Source organism: Capsicum annuum, chromosome 10, assembly GCF_002878395.1.
Source record: "Capsicum annuum cultivar UCD-10X-F1 chromosome 10, UCD10Xv1.1, whole genome shotgun sequence".
Lineage (NCBI taxonomy): Eukaryota > Viridiplantae > Streptophyta > Magnoliopsida > Solanales > Solanaceae > Capsicum > Capsicum annuum.
The window spans coordinates 219,740,430-219,758,468 of record NC_061120.1 but is presented as its reverse complement, the minus strand read 5'-3'; the positions used below and the strand labels follow the sequence as shown (position 1 = coordinate 219,758,468).

At 36.1% G+C, this 18,039-nt stretch overlaps 2 protein-coding genes across 3 annotated transcripts; both read left to right on the top strand.

Annotated features, from left to right (window-relative positions):
- The first annotated feature begins 603 nt into the window (after positions 1 to 603).
- Positions 604 to 5,187, top strand: LOC107843938 (squamosa promoter-binding-like protein 9). Its single transcript, XM_016688382.2, has 3 exons — positions 604 to 1,564; positions 4,085 to 4,224; positions 4,328 to 5,187. The coding sequence occupies exons 1-3, from the start codon at positions 1,221 to 1,223 to the stop codon at positions 4,945 to 4,947; spliced, it is 1,104 nt and encodes a 367-aa protein (XP_016543868.1). The 5' UTR covers positions 604 to 1,220; the 3' UTR covers positions 4,948 to 5,187.
- Positions 5,188 to 7,151: 1,964 nt separating this feature from the next.
- LOC107843937 (outer envelope pore protein 16-3, chloroplastic/mitochondrial) lies at positions 7,152 to 11,801 on the top strand. Of its 2 annotated transcripts, none has more exons than XM_016688381.2 (3): positions 7,152 to 7,308; positions 10,294 to 10,649; positions 11,360 to 11,801. In XM_016688381.2, the coding sequence occupies exons 2-3, from the start codon at positions 10,313 to 10,315 to the stop codon at positions 11,503 to 11,505; spliced, it is 483 nt and encodes a 160-aa protein (XP_016543867.1). In that variant the 5' UTR covers positions 7,152 to 7,308; positions 10,294 to 10,312; the 3' UTR covers positions 11,506 to 11,801. The 2 variants fall into 2 exon arrangements, with proteins under 2 accessions (XP_016543867.1, XP_047253437.1); XM_047397481.1 differs by having other exon boundaries at positions 7,238 to 7,308; positions 10,299 to 10,649.
- Positions 11,802 to 18,039: the final 6,238 nt, after the last annotated feature.

Genomic DNA, 18,039 nt, shown 5'->3' with positions numbered 1-18,039 from the left:
TAATTTTTCATATGACATATTTAGGATCATAAGATTAAAGTATATTTTAGTACATTTGATACAATTTTAATTTAAGGCTATAAAATTTTAATTTTTTCTTTTTTTTTTAAACTCTGTACTAATTTAAGGTATGTCATTGTTTTTTAAATGGAGTAGTAATAAGATGGCAGTTGGGAGTTAGTGACCCCACAAAAGCAGCAGCAGAGTTGTAAAGCTGCTGTTAACTCCTTAAAAAGCACTGTCAAAGTTCTCTCTTTCTTTGGGTATGCTTTGGCTGTGCTCTTAGTTACTCACCTCCATTATTTGACAGTCTCTTCAGAACCAAATGGGGTATAGACCTGCACAACCTCCCAAGCTGGCAACATGGCCCATTGTCAGTTGTCTACTTTTTCACTATCCCCTAAAACAACCAACCCTTAAACCTAAACACCAAAAAAAATATAAATGAGAAATTTTTACTACTGCCCCTTTTCTTGATAATAGTACTACTGTCCAAAGTTTAACATAATTCACGTGATATCTGTCACCTTTTATGAGCAACAATAAATTCACGTGATATCTGTCACCTTTTATGAGCAACAAGTTTATTAGTGTTTCTCTTTTGATGATCTGTGATGTTTAAAACTCGATATTAGATAATTCTGTAGACCAAGCTTACTACAATTCTCTTTTTTTGTTAATCATGGTGTCAAAAGCTTGAATATATTTACGAAATACTTGTCATTTTTCATTAGCAATAACCCTATCGACCAAGCTTACTACTATCCTTTTCTTATAGTCGTGGTGTTCAAAGCGTAGTGGTGATATAAACTGCGTGTACTTCACCCTTTTCAAACCTTACTTTGTGTGAATACATGAGCTATAATATTGTTGTGGTGTTCAAAGCTCGACTAAATTAATGGAATACCTGTTGCTTACATCAACAACATGTATTAGATAACTCAATCATCAAGGTTACTGCTACCGTGCCAAACTCTTAACGGGCAACATATATTAGGTAACTTTGTACCCCGCTTTCTCCTCCTCCTTTCTTTTACCTCTATAAACTCAAATGCACAAAATTTAACACAACACCCATATCAAGATAAACCCCAAATAAAGAAAAAAAAAAGCTTCAAGAAAATAAAAAAGTGATCTTTTTTTTCAGACTTTCTTGTTTTTCCTTCACATGGATACAGTTTCCATAATGATTCTTTGACCCCTTTTTAAAGCTGTAATGAATGGGCACTTGGAAGAAGTCTGAAATGGAACTGAGTTCATCTGATTCTTTGAACAGTTTGAAGTTTGGCAAGAAAATCTACTTTGGAAATGTGGGTGTTGGAGCTCCGGCACCGGTGACTGGAGGTGGAGCTCCGGCTCCGGCACCGGTGGTGTCAAAGAGGGGGAGGGGTGGTGGGGTGGTGCAGGGGGGTCAGCCACCTAGGTGTCAAGTTGAAGGTTGTCAGGCAGATCTGAGTGATGCTAAGGCTTATTATTCTAGGCATAAAGTTTGTGGTATGCATTCTAAGTCTCCTACTGCTGTTGTTGCGGGTCTTGAACAGAGGTTTTGTCAACAGTGTAGCAGGTTAGATTAATATTTTTCCATATTTGTTATAATAATAATTGTTTTTAGGAAAGTATTTGTGGACTTACATGTATATATATAGCTGTGTTAATATAGGCTGATACAGAACATGCACAGCAGCTGTGTGTAATTAACTTACTTTTTATAGTATAGATAGATTAGGCATAGTACATACATGCACTCTAAACTCTCCAACTTTGAGTATGCATATCTAGACACCTAAGCTAGTCTCCCTTTTGGTCGGTTGAACACTCCAGCTTACAAAGTGATCATTAGGTTACGTCAGCATTGGGTGTCCACGAGACACAGTGGTGAAGAGTTGGAGTGTTTAGTTGTGAGTTGAGACAAGTTGAGGTGTATAGATGTGCGTTCTCAAAGTTGTGGAGTGCTTACTTGCTAGTTGATGCCAAGTTTGAGTGTCTGTTTGTTTAGGTATTATGCATAATTTTGTTTTTGGATGTGTTACTTATGGACTAGTGGTTCTTGTATTTGCAGTTGTTTTGTATTCTGGTTATTGGTTTGTTAAGTTATTGTGTTGATTGTTCTGATAATTAGTAGTTATAATTTAGTTGGTTTGGCTAGTTAAAGCAGAGGTGATTTTTTGCTAATTCTGGTGTCTTTCCTTAGCCCCTATATCCAAGAACATTTTGAAACTTATTAGTCTGAGATACTGTGCTTAAATATGAAATGGATTTTGTGAATGTTGTGTTAACAGCTTTTACAATCTCCACGAGGTAGGGGTAAGGCCTGCGACACTCTTACCCTCCCTGCGGGACAACTTCTTGCTTAAGTATTGTTCGAGTTTAGTTTTTACGCTTTCTTGGTGCTATTCTGCTTCACCTAGATGACTTTGCAGAAGATTGTGTGCTTGTTTCTTTCATTTAAGGGAACAAAAGAGGAAATGAATAAAGGAGATAATCCGAGAGAACCTAAGGAATCGTGTATCGCTTTACCAGTTAGTGTATTGTGGAAGAGAATTTCTGCTACTATCAACAAATCAACTGCATTCTTCAACTTGATTTTATGTTTGTGAGAATTGTGTTTGAGTTGGAAAAGAAGGATGATGTTCCTCTTCTGTAGACATGGTTGATATACTGAAGTGGCAGACAATCTGTAAAGAAAAGTATTCTCTTTCTTTTGATGAAGAAGAAAGTATTCTCTTTCTTTCCCACCAACCTTTTATCTGTCCTCTTTTTCCTGCTTTTGGTTTTTGGGGAAGGCTGGGGACAGCGGCAGACCCATGATTTTAGGGACACACATATTGACGTTCAAAGCTTTAAGGTTCCGGCCGGAAACCAAAGCACCCAGCTATGTTCTTGGTTTCCAGGGTGCTTTTCTAAATCTTACACCAATCTTTATGCGTTTTTATATAATTATACCTAGTCTGCAGCTTGTACTTATTCCGTTCGAGGATCTTTATTTTTTTTATAAAGCCGCTAGACTCTCTGTCTAGTGGTATAAATTTATCGGAAAAAATACCTAGTCTGCGTTGGATATACTGGATGCCAGAGCACCGCAAAATTGAACCTAGGTCCGCCCATGGCTGGGGATGCTTGTAATTGGCATTAAGCCTGAAACTTCTCTTTCCCCAAGTGGAGGCAAGAAAGAGATCAGAAGTCCTCTTCCACTTTATGCACCTTTTTGATGTAAGAAGTTTATGGTTCATAAATTCCATCAACTTTATATACGAGCAATATTTTGATCTTATTAGCACGAAACGAACCTAATATCTGAAATCTGGGAAATTCTGAGTTGGTATGCGCAACGCAGAGTCATTAACATTACTGATAACAACTCAATGATTATGTAATTATGTTAGTCTTATACATGTATGTGTGTATAAGTTTTTGTTTTCCTTGACTTCGAAGACACCATGTATGTTATATGTTTGTTCTTACCTAAGAAAACAAATTCATGGGCGTTGTTTAGACTCAATACTAGTGTACTTGAACTAGCAAGCACGGCTAGTTAATCTCATATTGCTTATTACGAAAGATTAACTGAGGGGACTATCAATAAATGTATCTTTGTGTATTCAGAGACAATTCTGTGGTAGCCGTATAGCTTGTGTTGTGGAAACCTCGTAACCCATCGTCATTCCTATGTGAGAAAGCCAACTTTGGAATAGTCTTTCTACTGTGACAGCAGAAAACTTTTGTGTTGAGAGCCATGTTCCACAATTTAGGATATCGACGTGGTTTTAGATATTGTTACTTATGCATGGTTAAAGTAATGTATATTCTCAATTTAATTTTTAACTACTAAGGTTGAATTGCTTGGCTTGAAGTAAATACCGGGTGCGGGTAGGTATTTACCGTGAATGGGGGTGTTTCAGCAAGCTTTTCTACTTCTTAGAATGAGATTTTTTAGTACTTGTCATGAGAGATTTGAGAGTCAAGAAATATGACTAGCCAAGTTGTCTTGTATGAGGCCAGCAAGCTCGTCTTCTTAGATAACTTACGGCTTTTCAATAGCTTTCTTTGTTCACGATATTAATAGTTACTCGGTTCTGTGTTCCAGGTTCCATCAATTGCCTGAATTTGATCAAGGAAAAAGGAGTTGCCGCAGGAGATTGGCATGCCATAATGAGCGTCGTAGGAAGCCTCCATCTGGATCTCTTTTCTCTACACACTATGGGAATCTTTCTTCATCAGTTTTTGGTTTGATAGCGTTCCTCACCTTTCGCTTTGTTTGCATTAATACTTGAAAATTTAAGCGAAAGAGCTTGAGGTTGACTCGCGTTATTTTGGTTTGAACTTGTAGAAAATAATAGCAGCAGATCCGGAAGTTTTCTAGTCGACTTCAGCTCACACCAAAATGTGAATGAGAGTTCTTGGCCAAATACTAGAGCATCTGAACAAGGATGGGATCATCCATCTACTGCATCAGGGAAGTTCCTTCAACGACCTTGGCTGAATAATTCTGAAAAGGCTGCAAGCGAGCTTGTTCTGCAAGGTTCAACTACCAGGACCAGTTACCCCGGTGTTCCTTCAGGAGACTGTTTTCCTGGAGTCTCAGATTCAAATGGTGCTCTCTCTCTTCTGTCAAATCGGTCCTGGGGATCAAGGAACCAACCCCCAAGTCTCGGGGTTAACAGCCAAATTAACGTTAATGAGACACACGTCATTCAACCTTCAGGTTCCCATGTTGCACCTACCAATCACTTCTCAAGCCCTTCATTGGGGTTTAAAGGAAATGAAGCTAGCAGCAGTTTGCATGAGCTGCCTCCTGATCTCGGTTTGGGTCAAATGTTACAGGCTTCTGATAATCCGTACTGTGGCGAGCTTGAGATAGCTCAGCATGGCGATGGAAGACAACACATGGAAATGGACCACTCTAAGGGTTATCATCCTTCTGTTCAGAATGTGCACTGGACTCTTTGACTATCCTCTCGTTCGTGTATGATCAGGGTTGTAAGACCATTTTTCGTTAACTAGGTTGACGATTACTATTATGCAACTTGTGTGCATCTCCGTTGACGATTACTACTACACCCGAGATGACTATGGTTTCTTCTTGAAATGTTCGATGACTTGCTTCGACTTTTCCCTCTGCTAAATGTTATGATCAGGGGGGTAAATAAACTTTGAACCATTATGCTAAATGCTATATGTAGTCTTGTCTCTTGCTGTTTTTTCCTTTATGCATTTAAGCACGTTGGCTTGACTAATCCGGATTTGTGCCCCATAAGGTCCACTAAAGGGGAGACGTTCCCTACAAGGAGTCTGGTGGAGGGATTTCATCCATGCCACTGGACTCTAGGAGAGAGGTGGCTACTCTTTGAAGGACATCTCGGTGCACTACATAGCAGGTTTCGAGGAACCACAAGGATATATTGCACGCAACCTTACTTTGCATTTCTGTCGGAGGCTGTTTCTAAGGCTTGAACCCGTGACCTCCTGGTCTCATGACAACAACTTTACAAGTTACATAATACAATTATTGCTCACTCATTCTTGGTTGCTAACGTGCATGATCATAATATCAATTTGTTTTGGGACTATTCATCAATAGGGTTTAACTTATTTTCAACTTGTTACTAATCTCATCTATTATAGAGAATTATAATAACCATCTTTGATTAGAAGTTCTTATAATAGAAGATGAAAAATTTATCGGCACATAATTTAAAAAGTAGCAAAAAGGGCAAAATATGGTGCAAAACATTTAAAAGGGTAAAAATTCACTAATAACCACTTTTCATCCTCTAATAGAAAAATGGCAATTATACAAAGTTTCAAATTTCACAATTAAGCTAGCGTTTGATAATAGATTTTGGAGCAGATTGTGAAAATTTATCTTCAATATTTGTCTGTCCTTGAAATTTTGTCACGCCAGCTCTTGGAACTTCCGCTCACAAAACTTTAATTTTTTTTTTTCTATTCTAAAAATCACAACTTCAAAAACTCAAATTTTCAATTTCATGATCTACGACTAAATGAGAGTTAAAATTTCACGACAATGACTATCTTAAAGACAAAAAAGCTAAAATAAAAGTAAAAATAACATAAATCCCAACCTTATTAGAATTATTTATACTCTCTCCCACTTCCTTAATTGCTTTACTCTCTCTCCCGATTCATATACATAACAAGACCGATATATATATAAAAACCTTTGTCTATGGCAAGGTCGACATACATAACAAGGTCGATTTATATACATAACAAGTATGAGAAGGCCGGCATATACATAACAAGGGTGACATATACATAACAAAGCCGATTCATATACATAACAGGACCGATATATACATAGAAAGCTATGTATAAGCATTTTTAGAAAAAAATGGGATTTTTGTAATATGTTTGGAGAGATCAATTTTTTCGTAATAAGTGAAACTTAAGTTGTGGATTTGTGTAATTTAAAAAAAAAAAAAAAGTTACAAGTGGTCCATTAATGCTATTTCTACTAATCCAAAAGGGGTTAGAATTTATGAAAAAATAACATAAATATACACCTTAACTTATCATATTTACACAAATTTTACCTTACAAAGTAATTATAAAAATTTTAATTCATTATGTATCTTCGTTGGATGTATCGAGGAGCTAATTATGTATCTAGACAGACCCAAAATTAGAAAAAATATATCGGTAGCTAATTATGTATCTTTACAAGGAAAAAATGTATCTTCATTGGATGTATTATGTATCTCGACACACCTAAAATCAGAAATTAAGAGTTAATTATGTATCTTTCTAAAGGAAATAAATGTATCTTCGTTGGATGTATCGGAAGTTGCTTATGTAACTCGACAGATTCAAAATAAAAAATTTCACTAATTATGTAAAATATCAAGATTTGTTACTCCCTCCGTTTAAAAAAGAATGACCTCTTTCCTTTTTTGACAACTTTTAAATTTTAACTTTTCATGTGACATATTTCAGACCACAAGATTGAAGGACATTTTGGTACATTTGATATATCTTTAATTTAAGACCACAAGATTCAAAAATCTTCTTTATTTTCTTAAACTCCATGTCAAGTCAAACTAGATTATTCTTTTTTAAACGGAGTGGGGTATAATTAAGCTCCATTATGTTGTTTGCTCTTGAAAAATAACAAGCCGAATGACAATGGGCCTATAAAGCCCAGTACAAACAAGAAGTTACTACATACATTGCATATTGGGCCGGATTCTCTCAACATTGATATATTGGACCTCCATTATATTACCCGAATTGCACAACCCATCTTCTTCACACAAAATCGCTAAACAGATCAGTGCCATTTTCAGCTTGGTGAGTTCTCTCAGCTTCATTTTCTCTATCTATTAATGCTGATTTTGTTGTAATTTATTTTTATTCAATTTTGTTCTTCTTCTTTTTTTTAATAATTTTTAATTTTTTAAGTGTAATTCAATAATGTAATCCGATTTTAGGGTTCACAGTAGAGTTTTGTTAGTTGGATGGAATTTGAGCTTCATTTTTATTATATATATTGTGGATAAGTATGTGTAATGGATCGCAATTTTTTAGTTCATTTGAATTCGTTGTTTTTTTTTTTTTTTTTTTTTTGAGATAACTGTGGTGTTCGTGTCAGTTTTTGCGTGCAACTTGACTAATTACTCGGGATACCTACCACTTAATGTTTCTTTTGGTCTCTGCTGGGATTTGAACCTGAAACCTCATGGTTCTCGGCGCACTAGGTTGTAGAAGTGTTAGAGTTTTGGTAGTCGAATGTAATTTGAGCTTCATTTTTCTTATATTGATTGTGTAATGGATCGCCAAATTTTCAGCTTATTTGAATTCGTGATTGTTTTGTTTTGTGAAAACTTTGTTGTCCGTGCCAGCTTGCGTGCACCTTGAGTAATTACTCCGGATAACTGCTACCTCCCAATAGCAATAGGTATCGGGGAACTATGTGCACCAAGGCTAGGATAGATAGGAAGACATCGCCTAGGGTTTTTTTTGTCTCTGCCGGGATTTGAACCTGAGACCTCATGGAACTGCTACCTCCCAATAGCAATAGGTATCGGGTAACTATGTGCACCAAGGCTAGGATAGATAGGAAGAAATCGCCTAATTTTTTTTTTTGTCTCTGCTGGGATTTGAACCTGAGACCTCGTGGTTCTCGACCCACTGGGTCATAGAAAGTGGTAGAGTTTTCTTTGTTGAATGTAATTTGAGCTTCGTTTTTCTTATATTGATTGTGTAATGTAATTTTCAGCTTATTTGAATTCGTGATTGTTTTGTTTTGTGATAATTGTGTTGACCGTGCCAACTTGTGCGCACCTTGAGTAATTACTTGAGATAACTGCTACCTCCCAATAGCAATAGTTATCGGGTAACTATGTGCACTAAGGCTAGGATAGGTAGGAAGAAATCGCCTAGAGTTTTTTTTTGGTCTCTGCTGGGATTTGAACCTGAGACCTCATGTTCTCGACCCACTTCACTGACAGTGAGGTGACACCCTTTGGTTCATTGTTTGAGGAGATAAGTTTCTATGGGTATGGAGTCTAGCATGGATGATATTAACTTGTTAAGACTATGCTTAGTTGTTGCTATATTAGGTCCACTGCTCGCCAATAGCCCTTTTGTTTTGGTCACAAAAGGACTTGTATATTTGTGTAGGTAGAATTGATAAGTGGGAGCTTTAGAGAAGCTCGAGCTTTAGGATGTACCTGTAATTTTCATTTAAAAGCCAAATTATTTAGTATTGGAATAAAATGAGCGCAATTAGAGCGAAACAAATACACTGGGAGGCTGATTAGAGCGAAATTAATACACTAGAGTTTTAGAGAGCCTCGAGCTTTAGGGGAAGGGTACCCCTAATTTTCCATAAAAGACGAATTATCTAGTATTGGAATAAAATGAACCCGACTGGAGCGACATGAATGCAAATGTTTGCATGGCCTATTCCAACTAGCTTGGGACTAATATAACATCTAAGGATGTTCTCCATTTGAGAGAAACTATGGTCTTTTCTATTTTTTGATGTGGTGATTTAGATAAGATACAACACCTATCTGTCCTTTCTATTTTTCAATGTGATGATTTAGATAAGATAACAACCCGATTTGGGCGAAATGAATTCAAAGGATTCGTATGGCCTGTTCGAACTAGTTTGGGACTAATATAGCATCCAAGGATTCATATGATCCATTCCCCACTTTGTGGGACTACACTAGATATGTTGTTGTACTACCCTTATTTGTCTTAAAAGGTTCCTATGTAACAGACAGGGTATCCTTAAGTTGAGATGATTTAGTTAGAAGAACAAATGTGTTAATTCATTTTCTCTGTTTAGCTAAATGTTCTTAAAATGGAATTTGAAGTAATTAGGTGCCTCAAATGATAAATCTCTGTCATATCTGAAATGTGTTACGATTTGAGGAAAAGAGAAGCACCACCTTTGTTTGAGCATGTACTTTTAAGTTGTCTTTAAATTCTTTTCCATATCTGTGTCCTTCATACTTTTCTCCATCACACGTGGTTAGTGGCATATTTCTTAACTTGGTGACCAATTGATAGTGTGTGTCTTAGAAAAATCAAATGTACAGTTGAGTTTCAGGCACATGGTGTATGATGTGAGGGAAGGTCAATTGTCTATCCTTACACTTTTGATGCTTTTCTGAATGTGAAGTTCATATTGCTTTTCACGAACTTCTAATGCTTCTGCCTCACATTTTTGTTAAACCTACTTGATTTGGTTAGAGACTATTAAAAGAAAGCTTGAATAATCTATTACATCCGAGCCCCTTTTTCTTGAGAATGATAATAGTTAAAATGAATGCAAGCATAGGTTCCTGCAAAGATATCTGTTAATCGCAAGAAAAAAAGAGATGTAAGATTAGTTCTGAATACTATTAATGTATGTTGCTCGGACTCTCCCAAAATATAGTGGCGGGTGCCGCACCCTTATCGGGTCCTCCAAAAATCTTTTGGAGGATCCAACATTCACCAGGCGGCATTGTTAAAGAGTCTGAACAACATAGCTGTTAAGTAATATTGTCTTGCATCTATTCAAATTTCAGATGGAGAACTTTGTAATTCAAGTAATGTATAAGAAAAATTGAGGTAGAGTTAGAAGGGCACAATGGGTAGTTATAGACCTACATGCGCATGTACAAACTTAAAGAATTTTTATATGTGGGATTGGGTAAGCATATAGGGTCCTGACTGAACTAAATTTATGTGAGCATTTTTTTTCACTATTTCTTGCCTTTGGTATCTGGTTATTAGTTCACGCATAACTTATTTTCACATTTTTTGCTGGTGTTTTAGTAAAGGATCAAGTAAAACCATGGATGATGCTGCTGCCGAGCTAAGGTATTATGAAGAGGAGGATACACCAGGGATGAAAACATTGAAAGGTGCAACCACAGGTCTAGTTGCTGGTACTCTTTGGGGTGCCATTATTGCCACTTGGCATGATGTACCCCGTGTTGAGAGAAATGTTGCTCTTCCTGGTTTGATTCGGACATTGAAAATGATGGGAAACCACGGGGCTACCTTTGCTGCTATTGGTGGAGTCTATATAGGGGTAGAACAGCTGGTGCAGAACTATAGGATGAAAAGAGATTTTATTAATGGAGCAGTTGGTGGATTCGTTGCTGGTGCTACTGTGCTGGGTTACAAAGGTAATCACTTCCCCTCCACCCAACAACATCCTTTCAACTGAGATAAGTGTTCGTCGAATGATTTCTTAAATGAAGAGTTTCTTCTCAGTGCACACCCAGCGTAGTGCCTATTGTCAGTGTTAAAATTCAATTGACTAGTGCATCTATAAAATTCTTACCATTTTCATGCCCTGGTGTTCTTGGTTTGCAGTGAGGCTTTTGGTTAATTCCTTTATCCTTTCTATTTAGATGCCTACTAGGATTTTTAACTCCACAAACAATTAAAAAAATATTATTTTTTCCCGTAAATCTGATTTGCTTAGAATTTGTGTGCGCTGTATGTAAGACAAACACGACCACAACCATTTTGCATAGCATTTCATTTAGTTCCTGAAAGAAACTGGTGAATCTTTTTTATGATCTGTCACAGAATAGTTAGTTACGCAGCTCTTGCTAACAGAGAGCGGTAACTCCTTGACTCAGCTGCTGCGACAGACTACAGGCATTTGAGAACAGATAAATAGATATCCCTGTGCTGAATGAACTTTTCATGAACCAAAAGTTTAGAATTTCGCGAGCCCACAACCTCATGAGTTGCAAAAGGCAATTCAGCGGATTAAGTACATACTCATTGACGTTGTTCTATACCCTTGCCTCTAGTAACAAGCAACTCAAATGTAACTGCGTTACCAAGGGAAATGTTTTTTCTGATTTGACTGTTAACCTTGTAGGAAGGAGCATTTCAACTGCTCTCTCTGCTGGAACTGCACTTGCAGTCACTTCTGGTATAATTGATGGACTAGGTGCGACCACGAGAACTGACAATGGCAGGGAGTACTATCCTTACACTACGAAGAAAAGAGTTGCTGCTGAATGAGTTGTAGTTGGACAGAAATAGTGTGACTCGGTGAAAGTTCACTATGAATGCTGTGACTGCACCTTCTCGTTTTATGCTGTTCTCTTTTTGCTTTAACCTGAAAGGATGATGCGAATAAGAATGCTATGTACTCCATTTCTAGCATCTCAGGTTATTTTTGATTTGAGTCCGAATACCTGACCAAATATGTTCATGGGTTATGTGTTGTTCGATATTATGATGCTCTTTGGCTTCTCTATTGCTGATTTAACAATTGTGATGATTTACTATAAAACAATTGTGATTTGCAAAATGAAGTCTGACCTTAAACCTTTCATAAAGCGGAGCGTTTGCTTTGTTTGGCTGTATATTAGGAAAATAGTTGGTTGAACCAGTGATTAGATTTGAGCCAAGGGTCTATCGGAAACAATCTCTCTACCTCCCAAGGTAGGGGTAAGGTCTTGTACACACTACCCTCTTGGTATCTTGGTATCTTGTTGAGTGGTAGGTCTCGTACATACTACGCTCTCGGTATCTTGTTGTTGAACAAATGATTAGATTTGCCTGCAATGCACCTTTGGTAGCTGAGGAATTGGCTTCAAAAAATTAATTTGGAGTGCTATAACATAGAAGAGATTGCTGGCATCTACTTGTACTGGCTTATTCGACATTGTTATTTACTCTGATACAATCAAGGTGATTTTTGTGCCCAGAAGTTTATGTTGTTCGGATTCTCAGAACATGTTGTTGGGTGTGTCTGATCCGTCAAAAGATAATGGTTTTTCAGTATCCGATACAGTTGTAGTGACATTTTTGAGAGTCCGAGCAACATAGTTGGAAATAGCCTTCGAGTTTCACCATTTAGCATACACGGATCTAATACCACACACTCGTTGGGGTCATCGCAACATAGTTCTATTTTATTTTTTTTTTCGGGAGGAGGGGAATGGAATTCGATCCTCCACCACAAGTGAGGAATGCAGGTACTCAACCAACTGAGCAACGCTCTCAATCCCTTAGTCCAATATATTTATACATCATCAATCTAATATAGAGAATCATTGAATACAATCGTTAAAACATTTTGTATCGTAGAGGCATGATACGATACAAAATACAGAGGTCATTTATTCATAGCAGAAAAAGTGCTCGCTCATATTTGGAAGACTATTAAATAATGTTAAAATTTATACTTTCTTGTTTGATCTAAGGTATTCCTTAATAACAATAATTATAAAAGTTCTTTGATTAAATTTCTTTGGTCAAGATGAGTAATAAGTAGTTGAAATGGTTTTTGGAAAAATAATGTGAATCAACATTGGAGCCAAGTGAGGATTTCAAAAAAGTAATAGTTACCTTCTTTGATTTTTCTAAATGTACTCTTATTTCGAGTAGAGTCAAATTTCTGTAGGGAAAACGACAATTAAAATAAAACAGAGATAGTATGATAAATGTGACATTAGATTGAGATACTATTGAATTTCATTCATGTATCATAATTACAGATGTCTAGCGTTTAGTCGAACTTTTACGTTATAAAATTTGGAGAAAATAACAAGGATGAAAGGAGGAGATTTATACTTAATTATTTATATATTATTCAAATGAGAAAGAAAATGAGATACTTAGCATGGATTAAATGAGATATTTACATAAAATTGATGATACATATATGGTATAACTATTTCATATCTCTGATAAATACTAATTAATTAGAAAAATGATTATTAAGTCAACAATCAGAGGTTAACTGTCACGACCCGAACCGGAGCCCTGGCCGTGATCGGCAAAACACGGTTTCGGGCAATGAATCATATGACTCTTGCCTTCTTCGGGTAACCACCTAATTCTCTTAGTGCCCAGTTTTTAACTCATTCTAAACATGCATCTTTTTAATTCAAAATCTAAAATCTAAAATGAAATCTGTATCCTGTTCTGAGTTTTATCATGACTTTATCTAATTTGGTATCGTCATACCAAAACTTGCAAGTCATAATTCTGAGCCATAAAATATCCTTTACAGTTTTCTCTTACAAAATACAAAGGCTAGACTACCATACTTCAAACAATTCCGAAAGATTCATTCTTCCAAAACATTTATCAAATTCCGAAAAGTCATTCTTTTCAATCATTTCAACAAACATGTGGTGGTCATGAGTTTCAACAACTATATATATATATATATATATATATATATATATATATATTTTCAGCACTTACCAACATGTAAAATCCCCTCTCTTCAATTCAAAAATCATAATCAAGTCATAAACAAAGTCAAGGCTTTTATATTAAATTATATTTCCAATATCATATTTCGAACACATCATATTTTACGAAGTAAAGAGACTTGTAAATAAGAGAGGGATTTCAAATAGTTCATGCTCTCAATTCATAATTCAAACTCATCAAACTCATACATATATCTACTTAAACATGGTTATAAATCAGATTTGGGGGAAAGGCCTCAAGATCAAATTAATATAATCAAAAACTTTAAAAGCATGAATCTAATTATAAGTCCAAAACCCTCTTTTTGTAAATTCATAATTTCTAAACCTTTAACATGATTAATAAGAATTTACCATGCCCATATAGATTTAGGAAAACCCCACGTATTAAATTACAAGGTTTGAAGAGTAGAACTCGAATCTTGATTTGTTCTTTGGAAATCTTGGACTTACGAGATTGATTCTTGATTTGGAAAGAAAGCCTAGTTTCCATTTTACTCTTGAGAGAGGAGAGGAATTGAGAGATTAAAACTGATAAAAGAAATGGATTATAGAGTGTTTTGGATGATTTAAATCGTGTGGAAGAAGTTTGGGATGACGAAAAATACCAAAATACCCCTAAGGAAATCAAAAACGCCGCAGCAGTCCCTCGGTTTACAGACTAATATGCTGAAGTAAATTGGGTATAACTTTTTACTCCGATGTTGGATTTCGACGAAATCAATTGCGTTGGAAAGAGGACTCAAAGACTTTTCATTTGATATATAGAAGGCCACCCAGTTCATTATATAACATAAGTTATGATCGACGAAAGTTGACCCAAGTTGAAGTGTCCACTAAAACGTACTCGATGGAATTGTTTTCAACTCGTCTTTGAGTTATGGGATTTTTGTGACCTCAATTCGTATCCAAAGGTATTCCCACACTGTAGGATTTATCACCACACATATATTAACAAAGAATCATATAGTTCGGGTCAATACGCGTAGGAACGATGCTTTGATTTCTAGCCCGAAAAAAATGCGGGGTGTTACATTATCTCCCCCTTGGGATCATTCATCCCCGAATTATAGTAGGGACCTTTTGAAGCTCTAAAAGTGTAGAATAAAGAACGCAGTCTCACATTGAACATTTCCTCAAAAAAATATGAAAAGGAATCAAACAAGCTTCATGATAACCCCTAGCGAAACGTGAAAGCACGAAACATGAGGCAATGAGACTTTACATAGGGATGATCTTGCACATGAGTTTTATAAATCATCATCAGCGCCACACATGGTAGGGGTTTATTTGATGATCATAGAGCATGATTAAGATTGGTACAATACATGAGATAAGATTCTCGTGAGGCATAAGAATATGAACATTCTCCATCTTACAAGATACAATGAAAATACTAAAACTTGTAAACACTATTTGTCGACGCCCCAAACAATAAATTACATATTTCACACTTTTCAACATACAAATCCCCAACCACACTTCTAGCCACAAGAATTTGAGTCCCACTACTTAGTACTGCTATATTGAAGCCTAACTCGGAGTTAAAAGTGCTAACTTAATCTATAGGACCTTGTACTTTACATCCCATTAAGAACGTTACCTTACCTTATCACTATCGTCAAACACCCTCGGGTTTTAATTTAAGGAATACTAACCGCATAGTACATGGGTTTAGTTTTCATCAATCTCAACATTCAAGCCTATCATTACTACACCTACTTCATGGATTTCCCCCCACTAAGATCAGCAAATTCAATCACATTCACAAAAATTTTCGCCATATATCTCCTTCTTGACTTTTTCCACATAACAAAAGTTCATCTCCTTCTTTTCCCCTTTCACCTATAACCTTATCTCGAGAATTCACACCAATTTTTTTTAAGAACATCTACTCCTCTACATAACACATCACCACGCTTCCACAACCACCATCATACTACCATACGGAGGGTCATTGAGGGACCCTAGTATAAACGTCATGAATGGAAGTAACACTTATCAATTCATAGCTTATACTTACAATACAACTCAAAGAGGGACATGAAGTGAAAATACAATAGAAGAGAGACAGGGTGCTTCAGATATCAGGTGTCTGAATCGTAAGCATATAGTCATTCGGCACAACCTCAACACAACATGATTTCTTAGGACAAACTACGGTGAGAAACATGGGTGCACAAATCTCATGATTTGTATAACATAAGGGTCGAATTCATAAAGTCAATGATTGAGACAAAGGTGAATACTTGAAGCTATTGCTTCTCATTTTAAGATCTGAAATAGTAATAAGTTCGTACAACTTTACCACTTTGGCTAATTCCAACATAAAATGATTCAATGACATACAAGAACATATTTCCTTATGACCAAGCACATTGTGAGACATAGGTTTGGATCATAAGCAACATAACATATGGCTTGGATAAGTATTGGGTCACTGAGGAACATTATTGCTTCTTGTTTGGACGTCGGGTTAAGGCATGACATGCATAGAGAACTCAAACCTTAGACATCGGCGGACTTGAATTCATAAGACCTTGGTAGAATGAACTCCTAAACTGAAGTAGGAGGAATATTCTTGAATAGGAGTAGGTTCATCATGACTCTTCATTAACTTGCCACAATGAGAAAATTTGAAAAACTACCTTAACTCACCATCTCCCCCTTAGATCAAAGTCACAACTCTCAACATAAAAGAGACATCACCATATACTTAAACTCTAACTCTCCCTAATGACCTATACCCCAAAGGCCTTGGTTTTCGGTAAATGTTACTCTTAACTTTCGCTATAGCCATCACTCTACAACCCCCACTCCCATGCGTGTACGTATTCACACGCTCTATCACTAAGGGATATCGACATATACATGAATACAACTCTTCTCATTCATTTTTTTTAATATAAAAACACTAAATCCTCTCTGGGACATTTCCTCCTCAAGGGTACTAATCATGACTTCCTATAACTCCAAAATCATAACTCATGACTAACATCATTATGGGCATGGGAGTCTATGCTTCAAATCACTCGACACCTCTTATTCAACTCCTTAGAATACTAGCATTACACCTCTAATCACATAACTTACAAATTAACAAACGTTGTAAAACTATACCAAAGGCACATATTGACCACTCATATTTTCTCAATTCAACTCTAAATAACGATATACCATAACTCCCTAAACTTCTCCATACCATAATTTTCAAGAATACAAACTAGGTACGTAAAACACTTATACACATAAATGCTACACTTTCCCTTTTTAAGTATACTCTGAGGGCATTGCTTTCCACCATCCTCTATCATCATCAACTCACAACTCGCAGTCCCAAGAGCATATACAACCTCACTCCTTATTACATAAAAATCTACTCTCTACTACTAACTTTCTAACATTAGACCGTTAATCGTATAACTTATATCATAAAATCTTACCTAACGAGTAATGCCATACTACCGGGGGGGGGGGGGGGGGGGGTTTGCAACTTATGCTTATATACTTACACCCTTATCCACTTAATGACTCACCTAAGAATCATCATTTTAACACTAGTCCTCATATATACATATACCTCATAATTACCACTTAAACTTTTTATCAAGTATTAGCCTGGGCTCTTTCACAAATCATATCAAGCCTACTAATTCATTCCCCTAAAACATACATCATTAATCATAAGATACTATTCTTACCATCATATTTTACATCTACAATTCAAGCCTATAAACTAGCATCAAACATCTACCACAAATAAAGTAAAGCATGCAACATAATATACCAGTCCATCAAATTGAGAAATCAACTCCAAATACTCATTTCATTTAACTACTACCTACAATCACAATCCTCTCCATGACACCACTATATTAGCTTAAGATCCACTTCATACCTTTTCACATGAAGTACTGGTTTACAACCACTAAAGAAAAGAGGGTCAAGGGAGTAAAGTTATACAATAGACATGGTCAACCTTAATCTTATATAATAACCCACCTTACATACAATTCTCACTAGGAAGCTATAGAATAAGACATTGAGAAACACTAGCCCACTAGAATCTCATAACAACAATAATCGATCATAATCATATGGCCTATCTTATTTACAATCCATTAACGCATCTTCCTTTTACACATTATTACTATTTACCAATCTATACACCTAAACTTCTTTCATAGCTCTATAAGTTTCAACGAAACTCCCTCTTGCAACCTCAAGGAAGCCTAAATTAATAACATTTATCCACTAAGTACTTTCACCAATAACCTATACTTTTCTAGCACAATAAACACTATCAACAACTCTTTTCATACTT

Bases quoted from the DNA above. Each gene is read 5' to 3' on its own strand.
- LOC107843938 (XM_016688382.2), top strand. From the start codon at position 1,221: ATGGGCACTTGGAAGAAGTCTGAAATGGAACTGAGTTCATCTGATTCT. The intron at 1,565-4,084 runs GTTAGATTAATA...TCTGTGTTCCAG, and splicing joins TTTTGTCAACAGTGTAGCAG to GTTCCATCAATTGCCTGAAT. The intron at 4,225-4,327 runs GTTTGATAGCGT...TTGAACTTGTAG, and splicing joins TCTTTCTTCATCAGTTTTTG to AAAATAATAGCAGCAGATCC.
- LOC107843937 (XM_016688381.2), top strand. From the start codon at position 10,313: ATGGATGATGCTGCTGCCGAGCTAAGGTATTATGAAGAGGAGGATACA. The intron at 10,650-11,359 runs GTAATCACTTCC...TTAACCTTGTAG, and splicing joins TACTGTGCTGGGTTACAAAG to GAAGGAGCATTTCAACTGCT.